Source organism: Spermophilus citellus, assembly GCF_964194105.1.
Source record: "Spermophilus citellus genome assembly, chromosome: 7".
NCBI lineage: Eukaryota > Metazoa > Chordata > Mammalia > Rodentia > Sciuridae > Spermophilus > Spermophilus citellus.
The window spans coordinates 43,142,727-43,158,264 of record NC_138188.1 but is presented as its reverse complement, the minus strand read 5'-3'; the positions used below and the strand labels follow the sequence as shown (position 1 = coordinate 43,158,264).

General features: G+C 34.1%; 1 protein-coding gene across 1 annotated transcript in view; it reads left to right on the top strand.

Annotated features, from left to right (window-relative positions):
* PLSCR5 (phospholipid scramblase family member 5) overlaps nt 1–15,193 on the top strand; it is a gene marked incomplete at its 5' end in the record, with an annotated part of 40,293 nt that extends 25,100 nt beyond the window's left edge. The window contains 6 exons of the mRNA XM_081300827.1: nt 3,171–3,337; nt 7,847–7,889; nt 8,902–9,122; nt 11,429–11,590; nt 13,508–13,669; nt 15,111–15,193. Coding sequence (XP_081156953.1) covers nt 3,171–3,337; nt 7,847–7,889; nt 8,902–9,122; nt 11,429–11,590; nt 13,508–13,669; nt 15,111–15,149 — 794 coding nt within the window. The 3' untranslated portion in view covers nt 15,150–15,193. The remainder of the gene's footprint in view (nt 1–3,170; nt 3,338–7,846; nt 7,890–8,901; nt 9,123–11,428; nt 11,591–13,507; nt 13,670–15,110) is intronic.
* Between the last annotated feature and the right edge of the window lie 345 nt (nt 15,194–15,538).

The following is a 15,538-nucleotide window of genomic DNA, read 5'->3' as shown; positions in this document are numbered from 1 at the left end:
TAAGAACTTGGTGAGGAACGTACAGTCATTTGCCCAACACTTAATAACCTACTGCACTGTGTTACAGTAATTTACAAGATAAAATTGGAGCAATTTGACAATCTTTAAAAAAAAGGGGGGGGGAGTGAGATAGATCCTAATAATCTTATTCCAGATATTGTGTTAGAAATTAATCTTATGTACTTTTTATTTTATTGGGAGGGGTGGTACCAGGGATTAAACTCAGGGACACTCAACCACTGAGCTACATCCCCAGCCCTAGTTTGATTTTATTTAGAGACAGGTTCTCACTGAGTTGCTTAGCGCCTCACATTGCTGAGGCTGACTTTGAACCCACGATCCTCCTGTCTCAACCTCCCAAGACGCTGGGATTACAGGCATGCACCACCGTGCCTGGCCTTATGTACTTTTTAAATTGCAAGATAACATATGACCATTAAAATCCATAAAGAGCACCCTGTTGTTTTGTTGTTTCTTAATAAAGGTGCATGCCTATAACCACCAGCAAGAGAAAGATGTGCAACATTTCTGGCACCCCCTGAAATTTCTGTTTAGAACCATAACCCTGCGTTCCCATGTTCATCCCAAAAATGAACCTCTACTCTGAATTTTATCATGGTGAACTAGTTTTCTCTACATCATGTTTTTGCCTCTGTGTTTTTTGAAAATTAATGATGACAGTGCTTGTGGCACTAATACTGGAAAAGGATGTCGATTGCCTTTTAATATTTCCCAGATGCCGTTGCTATATTGGCGCTTACCTCACCCCCCAATTCTGAACTAGTGTTACATAGTCTTCCAGTAGGACTCACACTTGGGATCCCATTTCAGGGCCCCTTCCCGAGAGCAAGATGAGTTCGAAAGCTTGTCTTTTCTGTCCGTCCAAGATCTAAGAGAAGTTCAGGATGGGATTTCTGGGAGAAGCAAACTGTTAGAGTATCATCAGCTCTATTTCAATGGGGTCAAATGACACATTTTTCCATTTGGTCATAATAGTTGAGCATCTCCTGTAAAGATTCTAAATGTCAAAGATCTGTACAAACTTAGCCATCCTACGTTAAGAATAATAAGCCCAAAGCATATGGAAATGGTAGGAGACCTTCAATGATACATAAAATTATAAGAGGTTATGAGGGGCAAGGGGGAGGGAAAAAAAAGGGAGAGAATTGAACAACAGCAGGGGAGGTAGAGAGGGAAGATGGGAGGGGAGGGGAGGGGAGGGGGGATAGTAGGGGATAGGAAAGGTAGCAGAATACAACAGTCACTAATATGGCATTATGTAAAAATGTGAATATGTAACAGATGTGATTCTGCAATCTGTATTTGGGGTGAAAATGGGAGTTCAAAACACAATTTGAGTCAAATGTATGAAAGATGATATATCATGAGCTATGTAATGCTTTAAATAATCAATAAAAAAAAGAATAATAAGCCCAATTTCTTCCCACAACCTTCACATTCAGTAAATAAATGGATCATCTGGCAATTGTCCTTCATTAACATTATATGTATACCCAATGCTAATGAGCCTGTCATTGCTAGAATCAAATTATGTCAGTATCCAAAAGGTCATTCCTCGAGTATCTTTATTTCCTCATCATTTTTTAATACCCATCCAGTTGCTCATTCAGGGTATACTTGAGTTTTCTTAGTGATGGGAAATGTATTATCTTCAAAGGAAACAATGCATTTTTTTAAGATTTATTATTATTATAGTTGAGATGCAATAGACAGAGAAAAAATATGCCTCTTGTATTAGTCAACTTTTCATTGCTGTGACAAAAATATTTAACTAGAACAACTTAGGGGAGGAAAAGTTTATTTTGGCTTGTGGTTTCAGATTTAGAAAGAGAACCAACCAACTTCATGGCTCTGGGCCCAAGATGAGGTGCACATCATGGTGGAAGAATAAGATGGAGGAAAGCTGCTCAGCTCCTGGCACCATCAGGAAGTGGAAGTGGGGATTTCAGGGGCCACAGTAAAGATAAGCTATCTCCTACAGCCACACCCACCAGCCTACAGTTACCACCCAGTTAGTCCATTCACACTAGGAAGGACTGATCCGTTTATAGCTGCCATAATCCAATCAGTTTATCTCCAAACATTCCTGCATTCACATAGGAGCTTTGGGGTAACACATCACATCCAAACCTTAACACCTCCCATAAACATACTTTCATGAGTTTGGTGTCATTTTTTAATTAACAGCATTATGATGTATTTTTACTGATATATATATGTTACTTCACTATTAATATGTGCATAATGAGATATAATACTTCTTCAAAAATTTGAGTAGGTATTGTAAATTTCTCTTTTGTATAAATCCAGAACCAGTTTCCTTGTCCCTTCCATTCATGTGTCTTTAAAACAGTCAGAATCACATGCACCTATTGCATAATGAGATTGCAGCCATCTAGATGGAACAAATAGGACAGTGGTCCCATGAGATTATTGCCTACTGATGTCACAGCCACCTTCCTTTATGAACTATACTTTATGGTGTTCACACAATGAAATTGCCTTATGACACATTTCTCAGAACATCAATCCACTGTTGAGCAATGCTTGACTGTACTTTGTTTACATAATGGCCTCTATCATTTCTGAAAATATGTCTTTGTTAGTCATGCTCCACACCTACACCCAATCTAAAACAACACAATGCACTAGCTAAATCTACTTGCAAAATTCTGATTCTTTGTGGAAAAAGATGAGAACTGAAAACACTTTTAGCTTTTGAAAAAAGACTCGCTATCCAATGACAGAGACAACCAAATGGTAGTTACATGAGAAGAAAAAGAGCAACTACTAGGAGCAAGTCTATCATTTATACTTTAAAATTTAAAAAAAAAAAGACTTTTGTATGCATCATGTTCAGGCGTTATACATAATATTATGAAGAATAATGTATAGTAAATACATTAATAGTATACACTATAGTAAATACATAAATAACATCCCTCCATATTTGAAGTTCCAAATGTAAAATTCCTTTTTCTCTGACTTAGGGGTCGAGTGTTAGTGGCAAAAGTGGCGTAAATTAAAGAAAGGCCACTAAAAAGAGAGCTGCAAGAGATTATCTGAGCTAAGAAGTAACGTATTTTAAGATGGAGTAAATGAGTTGGCCTTAAGATTAAATATGTGTTGAGACTTTCATTCTCTTGCAGATGAACATACCCCAAAAAGCAGAGGGCTGCCTCGTTTTCTTCCTGGAGCTCCAGACCCAGAGCAAAACCCTAATCCAGGGAACCCAGAATGGCAGCCAGGTCTCACTCCACCAAGAAGCTTCTTGCCAACAGTCTGCCTCCCCCCTGGTCTAGAATATTTAAGCCAGGTATTTACATCTTTCTGTTTCTGTGAATTTTTTCCCCTTAAAATTAATACAAACTTGATTTCTTGCTTTTTTAACCAAATTTGAAAGATCTCGACCAATAATTTGCTAATGTGAGAAAAACATTATAAAGCATGAAATTATAAAATATTAATTTTAAAGTTATTTTGGAAGAAATTTGTTTTATTGCTGCTTCTATTTTCCTTATTTACTTGACAGAGTGATGACACTAAGTATTTTTGATAGAGTTATTTAGCACATTTATCTACCTTATGTTCATTGCTCAAGGTGTTGGGAAATTTACCCTCAAGGAATTGTCTCATATGCTTAAGTCACTTACCGCCATTTAATTAAAGAATATTTATTGAGTATGTGCAATACTCGAGGCATATAAAAAGCATGAAACCTAGTCCCTCTCACCCAAACATTCTGCAATATTTTACAACAGGCAAAACAAACAAAATATTGGTAAATAGCGCAAGCCTGTGTACAAAATCAAGGTGAACACAAACTTGTAAAATACTCAGGGATATCGATCGAGGAGAGAAATGTTAAACTTCAAAGAACATGGGAGGCTTCTGCAAAGAAGTGAGAATTCAACCTCTTCAGCTGAATCTCCAAAAGAAGATGAACATCCAAGGGAAAATTAACATTATCATCTTCTGATACTGTGCATCTCTAGACCAATGGCTCAAAAGATCATGTTACTACTATTAGGTACAGTCACTGTTCTGGTCATTGGAAAGGAAATAGTGATTCAAACCTTATAATAACTCAGTCTGAAAAGAGCATCATCCAAATTACATAGCAAAAAAAAAAAAAAGCAATTGCTCTGTGTATGTATATGTGTCTGTGTCTGTGTGTGTATAATTGTTTTTGCATTTTATCCTATCAAAGATTAGAATCACACTGATATTGAGATGTCAGCACATCTGCTACAATCTTCAGCTTGTCTGGCATTCTTTCAACTATAAAGTCTCTCTCTTTTATCAAAATCAAATCTCTGTGTTAATTCCCTTAAGGTACAAGAGATGTCTGTTATGCCCGATAGGGTTTAAGCTGCATGCAGCATATGTTCCTGGGAAAATGTTTATAATTGCAGATGCCTCCTCCAGAAACCCATTGGCAGACAAATGTACTTCAGAGACTGGAGAGCTCAGGGAGATGTGTAAAAGAGCTGGAAAAGCCAACCTACCATCTTCCATCTGCAGAAAGGATCAGCTGTAATAATAGCTGACTAGAGTTGATTAACTGCTGCAAGCTGTTTGGGAATGTTGTCAGACAAGGTTTTGCCAAGTATAAAAGTGATATACCAGTGCCAGAGGGCTGAGGTTTGATGATCACATATGGTCATCACATATCCTTCTTCCACCCATGAATGATGACACACCCGGGGCCAGATGCTTGACACAAATACAATTTTTTTTTATCATTCAATGAATAGACATATGAACTCTTTGGCTTCAGTCTAAAAGGTAGAACATTTCCTAAAAATAAATTTTTGCTAAACTTTTTTCAGAAAACAAAATATACCACAAAATTGTCGAACTGTTTACATGGAAAGGGAATAATAACCTACTTTATACTAAAAGACATGTATCCACTTTAAACCAGCGCACATACAAAAATAAATAAGCATTTCAAAGGTGTTCCATCATAGATCTGGAAGACACACGAAAACAAATGAATTTTTAGGTGCTAATTTTGAACTAAAAAATCCATCAGTATTAAACAAGATCATGAACATTTGGTGATATTACATGTTCAATAAATAAATGAAATCTATAATAAAAATCTCTTTATAATAAAAAGTTAAATGATTATTAATTTTTATTTTATTATCTATGAATCAAGCCTATCTTATGACTATTGAGAGTATTCAAAAACAAAGATAAACATACAAATATACTTACATAAGACATCAGTTAAATCTAAGAACAAAATCAATGGATGCTTTCTAGATTGGATTTGCATTCAGAATAGTCAATGGCATTTTATCCTGTGGTGTGAAAGGACAATTAATTATCACAATTTACTCACCTATAGGTAAGACTAGTAAATTAAAGGCACACGTAATTTGCAATTTATTTTTAAAATACATATATGAAATGAAATCAATGATACCTGTAAACTTGATTTAAAATATTTTAAAAAGAATTGCATCTGAAGCTGAATATCCACGGCTGTGATTGTGTTTTCATTTCTACAGCTCTCATACTTAAGGAATAATTTACTTGCCCTGACACCTGAATATATAATTCAATCTGTTTTAAAGTTTGCAACACTTTTTATTTCACCAACCAATAGAAAAGGACGGAAAGGGCCCATTTGGACCTTGGTTTATAAGTGCCTCAGGGCTATTTAAAGGAAACTACAAGAACAACCTAAGTCAAGATGCTCAAATCCACGAGGCTTGTCCACAGAGAGAAATCAAATCCAATCTTATTACAGAGGATGAGGTAAGTATGAGAGTGAGGAAAACACAGAGGAAGGGCATGCAAGATTTAGAGTGTCCCTTAAGAATTCTTTCCTCTTGTCCCTTGGTCTAGTGATGGCAGTAAAGTAGAAGGCACGTCCAAACTGGTGGCCCCTTATGTACGCTGTGATCTTGGGAAATTTCCTGAATTTTTCTGGAACTGTTTCCTCATGCATTAAATTAGCAATATCTATCTGAGTTTTTGTGAAGATTATATCAGAGATTGGGTTAAAATATGTAGCACAGTCACTAACCCCATTGTAGCCAATCAGTAACAACCACTACATCAGAGAGGTACAACTTCCCTTTTTATTGTGAGGTCGCTTTCAATTGATAGTTTCAGATTTTCAAGACTAAAATTCAACTCATGGCACCAACATTCAGAGTTTCTAAACTCAAGCACCTTAGACCTGACCCCACAGATCTCAATCACTAAGCTACTTCTGCACAAATCCACTGCTAAATAATCACATAGACCCTTTTGACACCTTTTCTTTTCCCACGACTCTTCATTATCTCAGATGTAATGCAACACACTACAAAAGACTTTTCAAAGTTTTTAAGAAACTGTCTGCCACAATTGTTGATATGGTTTTGGAATAAAATTATTTTGAAAAAAAATATTTTGGGAATCTTAAAAAATAGTTCACATGTAGTCTTTTATCAATAATCAGATTTAAAAAGAGGAAATGGTATAGATTTTATCCCCAACTCAGGATACACAAATGAGGGGATAATGTAGCTTCAAATTTTCTGGGTATGTGATATTCAATCGAGAACCAAGTTTTATCAATCATTGGCTTGGTTCAACAATTCCTGGAGTGTTTATTAATGTGATGCAAGAATAAAGCGCAGAAAATTTGGAGGTGAAATAGAGAGTGAAACATTAGAAAATAAAATGATCATCAGTATTTTCAGTGTTCCCAATTTTGCTTAGTGAATTTCCACCCTTATTTTATTTTATTTGTGTATGTACTGGGCATTGAACCCAAGGGTGCTTTGCCACCAAGTCACATCAGCCCCAGCCCTTTTTTCACTTTTTATTTTGAGACAGATCTTGCTAAATTGCTTAGGGACTCACCAAGTTGCTGAGGCTGGCCTTGAATTTTCAGTCCTCATGCCTCAGCCTCCCAAACCACTGGGATTACAGTCATGCCCCACTTCGCTCAGCTCTTCTTATTTCTCTTAAAAAATCATTTTGCATTGCATACTTTTTAATGTCATTTCTTACCTGTCTTGGATAGCTTATGTGTGAAAATTGATCTCATTGTAATTATGTTACAAATGTATGTCACTATTCAGTAGCAAATCTCTTATTCTGCTTAATAGATATTTTGTTGGGATCTACTGACTCCTTTCTTTCTTTCTTTCTTTCTTTCTTTCTTTCTTTCTTTCTTTCTTTCTTTCTTTCTTTCTTTCTTTCTTTCTTTCTTTCTTTCTTTCTTTCTTTCTTTCTTTCTTTCTTTCTTTCTTTCTTTCTTTCTTTCGAAGCCCAAAGGTAAGTGAATGAGAGATGTTCATAGTATAACTTCTTTTAAAATTTAATTCCATCACTAACAGGAAGGAGCTGTGACTGAGGAATAGGGTTTGAAGGGAGAGATTAGTCATTCAAATCATCATTGTCACTTTATTTCTTTGAGTTTTAAAACATCTTAGGTCTTATTATTCAGAGATTAATAGAAATTTTTTCAAAGGTTATCTTCTTTTTTTTTTCTTTCTCTTTCTTTCTTTCGTTTTTGTTTTGTTTTATTTATTGTGACAGAGAAAGTCAGCAGAATTAACCACTGTTGCTCTTCCTATTCTTGGCAATTCTTTCCTTCAGTTTTAAGGGTTCCTGTAAAATTTTTGTGTGAATATAAAACATTTTATCCTCTTCTTAATTATGAAATGTGAGCTGTTTTCAACCATTCTAATAGAAAACATGACAATCATCTGTTTTGCGTATTATAGTAAGGAGATTAATAGTAATCTCTCTGGACGTTTTCAAAGCATTGTGATGTAATTGTTTTTGTTTCCTTTCTGTCATCTTTTCACAGTTAGACCTGATAATTATACACCAGCAGGTGGAGCTTCTCGGAAGTAAGTGTATTTTAGTTCTAAATATGTTCAACTGAGCTGGGGATGTATCTCAGAGGTAGAATGCTGGGGTAGCACATGTGAGTCTTGCCTAGACCTGGGTTCGCTCCTCAGCACCACATAAAAATAAGAAATAAAATAAAGATATTTTGTCCATCTACAACTATAATAATAATAATAATAATAATAATAATAATAATAATAATAATAATTTGTACCATAGATTAAATATATATATAGAAGAATTATATCAAAATGAGCACTTGGTCTTTTATTTAATAAAAGCACCAAGTAAAAGAATTAGTATGATTTAAATACAAATAGAAAACTCTAAGTCTTTGGTGCTATTACTATCCAAATTCTAACATTACATTTAATGTTAAATAAAAAATGTATTTTAGCATTCCCAAAGATGTTAGTCATTTACATTTCTTAACAGGTTCAGAAATGGAAATCAAGGTTGAGACTAAATAACAAAAATCCACCAAAATTATAATACACCACTGCTTTATCGGTTCCTCAGTGATTCACCGAACAGGAAAATTATTTCTCAGGACACAAATATATGAGGAGAACTAACTGATTTCAAATTACTTAAGTGTTTTCTGTTCTTAATAGTCTATGTTATTCCTAAAATGTTTCAAAATTGAGATACATTATTAAATGGAACACAGTTGTAGATGTATTACCAGATAGAGATTTAGACACAATCATCACTATTACTATAAGTTGTCCCAAACTTGCATAACAATGATGAAGCTATTATTTGAAAAGTAGATTCTGGATAGCATTGGTTCTTTAGCAGACAAGTGCATGAGTAGTAATAGTTCGGCAATCACAGTTAATTAATTACATAGCTTTGTTCTCAGATTTTACTTTGATAAATAGATAAGACCTCAAATTTTAGAGCATAGAAATAAATTTGTATAAAGAATAATAATCTCTACTTATTTTAAAGGATTGATACTGACCTAAACATTATTTTAAAAAATCAAATAATTTTTTTCTCTATTAGTGATACTTGGCACTGAGACTTCTAACAAATATGAGATTAAAAATGGCTTGGGACAAAGAATTTACTTTGCAGTGGAAGAAAGCATTTGCTTCAATCGTACTTTCTGTTCCACTCTTCGATCCTGCACCCTGAGAATCACAGATAACTCAGGTCGAGAGGTGATCACAGTAAACAGGCCGTTGAGGTGTAATAGCTGTTGGTGCCCTTGCTACCTGCAAGAGGTTAGTCTCTGGATTTTTTTTTTCAAGGTTAGTCATTGTTTCTTTAAGTGATATGATATTTGTCTGGAGCTATGGAACAATTAACCTTTCCAGTGTTAAATTAGTATGTTGCTCTTTAGGATCAGAAGAGCTTGAGGATTTGGCGAGTCACTAAATTTTTCCCGATCCAACCAAAGACAGGTGGCCTCCATGATGTTAAATGGTTAAGACAGCTCATGCACATGAGATGCACCTCTTGGACTTCTGTACTAGATATATTGTTGTGACATCTATACACTCCATCCTGGGCAGATGCACCCTTGTCTTCTGCAAGAGTAGTAAAGTTCAGGAGGTGCTAATGATGCTATTAGTCTAGAGGCAATGATTCAGTCATTTAATCATAAAATACAATAGCTTTTTATCATTATTTAATTTACCTATAGCAATAACTTTCACTGACATATTAATTTAACTTGACACCAAACTTTTCCTTACTTTATTGACTTTTATATGACATTTCTATGAGCTAGTGAACAAGTTTCACTCTGCACTTTTTGTAGTTAAGGAAACTGGAGTTCACAGAATGGAGGCGCTTGTTCATGATCACACACCAAGGGAATGTTATTTGTCAAGCTTGATCTAAGTGTCCTGATCCAGTCCCCAGATTCTCTGTTGCAGTCCTGTATCCTAAGTATTGTTCTAAGTGTTATCAAAAGCTCTGTCCTTGGCCCAATGCCAATCCAATAACAAGGACACAGTTTTGAGAGAAAGGAAAAAAAGTTTTATTTCTTTGCTAGCAAAGGAGAATCAACAGGGGACTGCTGTTCCAGAGGTTGTGGTTCTCCCCACTAGGAGGAACAGGAGGTTTTTAAAGAGGTGATTCAAGGGCTCCATTCCACATGTTCTCTGTGTTAATTTGGGAGACAGTCATTTCTGAGATCTTCTGGTGCCATCCCCAAAGTCTGAATTAATTTGTTCCTGTAGTGGTTGTGTGCTCACAGACACATAACTCTTCCTAGGTTGGGGAAGAAAGGTAATTCTGTTTCCCCTGAGAGTAGGGAGGGGGAGAGAAAATGGGGGGAAAAGAAAGAAACGTCCGTTTTTAAAATAAGTCACAGTAGTAGAGCAGCAAATACTATATTCCAATCATAAAGTGGAACACTGTTACATAAGTACAAGGGCAATAAATATTCAAACAGAAGACAGTTACTTAGGGAAGTTTCTAACAACATCTATTGAAGTTATTTCTCTGATTATTTATGAAAAAGTACCTGGCTAAGCCATAAGATGTCTCATACACGGAGCCCAAGAATTTGCTTTTGTGTGTGTGTGTGTGTGTTTGTGTGTGTGTATGTGGTGCTGGGGATTAAACCCAGGGCCTTATGCATGTGAGGTAAGCACTCTACCAACTGAGCTATATCCCCAGCCCTGAGAATTTGCATCTTTTATGAGGATTTTGAAGGTTAATATGCCCCAAGATGTTGTAGTCTGCATAATAATAAATATGTGCCCATGAAATTTACTGAAAATTGTTATTTTATAACATAGTAGCATAGTGGAACATAAATTAAGATAAAATGTATCTTGATAACCATTAATATTTATTAACTTGGTCAAAAGTCCAACCAATTATTTAAAAATTGATCTCAGAACAAATATGTCATCCTTGGCAATCCTATTAAATTTACCTCTTTGTATCTAAGAACACTATAGATGTGCACATAAGACCATGAATTCAGTAAGGAGAGTCTAAAGGATATTGGATGATGGAGAGCTGATTTAGCTTCAAAGCCAAAAAAAAATTATTTAAATTTGTAACCAACCCTTACTTATCATCATACAGAGGAATTTGATTTGACTTCCATAGATATGAAAGGGTAATGGAGTCAAATTACACTTTGGAAGTCATGAACCATACTGTTTGTTTAATAACTGTAACTCTGTAAAAGGAATTTTCTTTTAATCAAGCACAAAGAGGCTGGAAAAACTTGTGAACATTTAATGATTGGTAAAGGAGGCTTCAAATAGACATGTGTTGTGGCAACAACTGAGAGGAAGTCAGTGATGAGTTACCACAAGGTGAATGGCTGAGCTTGACCAGCTGCCTGAGATGAAAGGTACGAAGCCAGTGGGCCAGGTCAGACATTATGTTGCAGGGGAGGGGACACTGGTTGACATCTTTAGAAGCATATATTTAGAAATATTTGTAGATTACAAAAAAATGATATCATAACAGCATATACTGTTTAGAGTTAAATTTGCAATAGAATGTAATTACAATATAATAACCTTTGAAAATCTTATTTTATCTTTATCTTTTCTGACAGTTAGAAATCCAAGTCCCTCCTGGTACTGTAGTTGGTTATGTTGCTCAGAAGTGGGACCCCTTTCAACCCAAATTCACAATACAAAATGCAAACAAAAAAGATATTTTGAAAATTGTTGGTCCTTGCTCAACATGTGGCTGTTTTGGAGATGTGGATTTTGAGGTATGATTGACATAATGAATAAAATTGTTTGCTTAGGTCTTGATTTTTTGCAATATTATTTATTTTTTAAAATATTCAAATCATGAAATATCCATGAAATAAATTTAGAAAATAACATATTAGTGCAATCTAATAAATCAATATGTTCCACACCAACAATAACTTAAAGTTGCAGATGCTAGTTCAACAATTAAAAAAAATACTATAAATATACCATCCTGACCATGACATCTGCAAGCATTTTTTAAGTTTTTTTTTAATTTTAATAAAAAATAATAATGATGGTCATTATTAAATATATATATATATATATATATATATATATATATATATATATATATATATTTTGCTTTAAAGCTAAAGCTAAAGTACACTTTTCCTAAAAGGGTACTTAGCTATTATATCTCTTTTCTTAAAATAGTAAGTGCCTTATTATTTTTGATCTAAGTTTTTGAACACCAAGCTTTCTGTATATAAAATTACATTCTTTTTTAAATAACCAAATTTTCTCATTTTGAAAAAGAGTGGTACATCCTAATTTGGGTGAATTAGATTTATACAGAATTACAAGCATATATGGTATAAAGTAAATGTGTACATTTCAGATCACCTAAATTATAAATGTCTTTTGTGTAGACCTGATTGTCACAAACCCAGTTTAGATATCATTTCAGAAATGTATTCCATTAACATATTACTAATTTAAAAGCTATGATTGTAAGAGTTGCTAAATTTCATTATAAAGTAATCCACTCTCAGTTTTTTATAATTAAATGTTAAAGGAGATAATTATAAATTCAGTTAGTAACAATATGAAATATCTTTCAGATTCCTCTAGACATACATCTGTAGGCAGAGGAGACAGCTTAATTTCAAGTGTATATTTATTTTTTATTCATTTTTTTTCAGTTTTCAGACTTCCAGGAACATTATTCATACATTACATAATTTGCAAAGTGAGATGGGCTAGTTCCACCCATTTTGAAAGGATTTGGTGTGGCTTTTTAAATAGTTAATATAACTAAGGAGAAGTAAAACACAAGCTTTAGTATTGATGGTATAGAAATGTCCTAGGTAACATTCATTCTTTTCTGTCTTCTACCACTACATGGAAAGCGAAAGACCATATTAAATAACTTTCAGTGTCAGAATGGGAAACAGGGAAAAGAAATGCATAGTTGATAAAGATGAATTGTAGACTCTTTCTAACTGACAAAGTAGTCTTTAGTGTCAGATTATGATTTTCTTTAATATACATTAGCTTAGAGTGTTTTGTAAAGTTAAAATATGACTTAGAGTTGGTTAAAAAGGAATGACAGCAAATATCTGAGTATAGTGTAAAGTAATTTAAAAATATGTAATAATGTTTTAATAATTATAAAATCATCTATAAAAATGTTTAAATTCACACATTTTCTCTGGAAATTATTTTAATTATTTCTAAAGCTTTCGCAAACATATTTTTGTGTATGTATGTGTATATGTGTATATATATATATATATATATATATATATATATGCATTAATAAATATGTATTTTTTTAGTGGTGTATTCAGGCTTAAAATCTGCACCATGGTTAAAGGAATTACCTTCCTATTTAGGCCATATAATTGAACTGCTGCCATCTTGTGGTTTCCTGGACTTAATTATTTATTGCTATTATATTCTCCATCTGCATACAAAAAGGGAAAAAAATGATGTTGGATTAGAAAACTATCAGAGAAGCATGATTTCTGAAGAATAAATTAGAAAATTACATTTACAATCTTGTGCTTATATAAAAGGAATGAATAACATGAAATGGTCTTTGGAGATGATGAATAAAATAATTCATATCTCTCATGAAGTAAGCATCCTGGAAAATGTGCAATCATCTCTTTTTGCCTTCAAATTTGATAGCTCTTGTCTTTTCATAGGTGAAAACCATGAATGAAAAGCTTACCATTGGGAAGATTTCAAAGTACTGGTCAGGATTTGTAAATGATGTCTTCACAAATGCAGACAACTTTGGCATCCACGTTCCTGCAGACCTAGATGTGACAGTCAAAGCTGCCATGATCGGTGCTTGTTTTCTCTTTGTAAGTGTGGTCTTGGGGGTTTGAGTGATTTTTCTTCTCCTCCCCTGTTCATTACCTCAGAGCTAATCCCAGTTTACACAGTTTTGACCTACAGGATGTATTTTGTACACAGAAGTCTAGTTTAGGACTAATATTCTTCATAAATCTAAATTTAATAGCCTTCATTTCTACCGGGTGGCCCCACTCCAGCTGCCTAATGGACCTCAGGGATTTATGCCCTGTGACATCGTTCTCGTCTTTTTCTCATAAACTGAGTTTCCTTCCCTTTCAATGTCAATTTTGATTTTTTTTTTACTTATTTTCACTTTAACTGACAATATGTAAATATAGATGTCACATGATTTATCCTGAGTAAGAATCAGAGCAATTCCATTGCTTAGCTCTTAGCTAGGTGCTGTTCAGAATGAGAAAAGTGCAGGGTTTTTTTAATTCTTTATATCTGCTGAATATGGACACATGAGATCCAGAGCTTCCGATTGTCATCATAACAAAGATAATGCCCTTATTCTTACTTTCCAACTTATAACATTCTTGAAAACATTTTTGGATGTGTGGAGACTGGTGGCCCAATAAGTCAAGTAGCACCTGGCCTAAAATGCTTGGATATCTAATGATCCTAACCCCCCTTGAACATCTCCCTCATTCACTACCACTATCCATGCTCACAAAAACTCACAAAATTTTTCAACAAACCAACATTCTTCTCCATATTTTCCTGTTCCTCAGTTTTAGGATCCTAAATCTTATGGGTTCTGTTAATGTACACAGCTGACAGTCCTATGCACGGAGTCTTCCCAGAACACTTGGAAAATACATGAACTAAGAAGAATACTTTAGTGACATCACTGCTAGACACTCAGAGCTTATCACAGAAATAGATGGATAGAGATAGGGACAGAAAGATTGGGACAGACAGGGACAGAGCGTCTAATGGAGATACATATTCACTGGGAATAACTAATAGCTGACATTCACTTCTTTTTTGTAAGATTATAATATTATAAAACATTCACACTTTTTTTGGCCAATGTAGGTTTCAAAACAATTTCTCGTGCGATTTTCCAAGATAAATTATTTGCTCAGATTCATAATTCCAAAATAAATTCAAAATTATTTTCTCAGATTATGAATTCATAAATTCATAATCTCCTACACTTACCTAGAATTCCTAAAGTTGAAGTCTGCTGTCTTGATCAAATTTCGACTGAGACACAGTGCTGATTTAAATGAGGTTTCCAAGTTATTTATATTCTCAAAATTCAACATGTAAGTGTCATGCAGCTTAAAACTTTTCAATTTTCCTCCTACTGATAAATCACATGTTGCTGGAACACCACTGGGAAATATAATTGCTTTATATAATCAAAGCTTACAAGTCAGACTCTTGATCCTAATTGTTGCCTTTTGTAAATTCACTCATACCCAGTTTATTTATTTGTAGGATTTTATGTTCTTTGAACATTCACTAGCTGGATTGTAACAAGCAAGATGATGAAAACAATAAAATATGCAGAATATATTTCAGTGAGTAAAAGGCAATTTGAATGATCTCTTTCCCTTTGAAGATGTCTATATTTGACGCTATCTAATTCTTTTTCATTTTATTCTAGATATCCCTTGGGCCCTGGATTTCATTTCTGAATAGTTTGAGTATTTTCTCTCTTTCTTTTGTAACAAAATGTTAATTATTATATTTATTAAAACATAATTTAATGAGGCAATTATACAGCTGTGAATGCATGACAGCTAAATACACAATTTCTGGCCTGAGCACAAGGTTGCTTTGAGAGATTACCATTCTTTCTTTTTATCCTTTTGAAGTTATTGCAATGGTAAGCATGAAAGATGAGAACTAAGGCTTTCAGAATC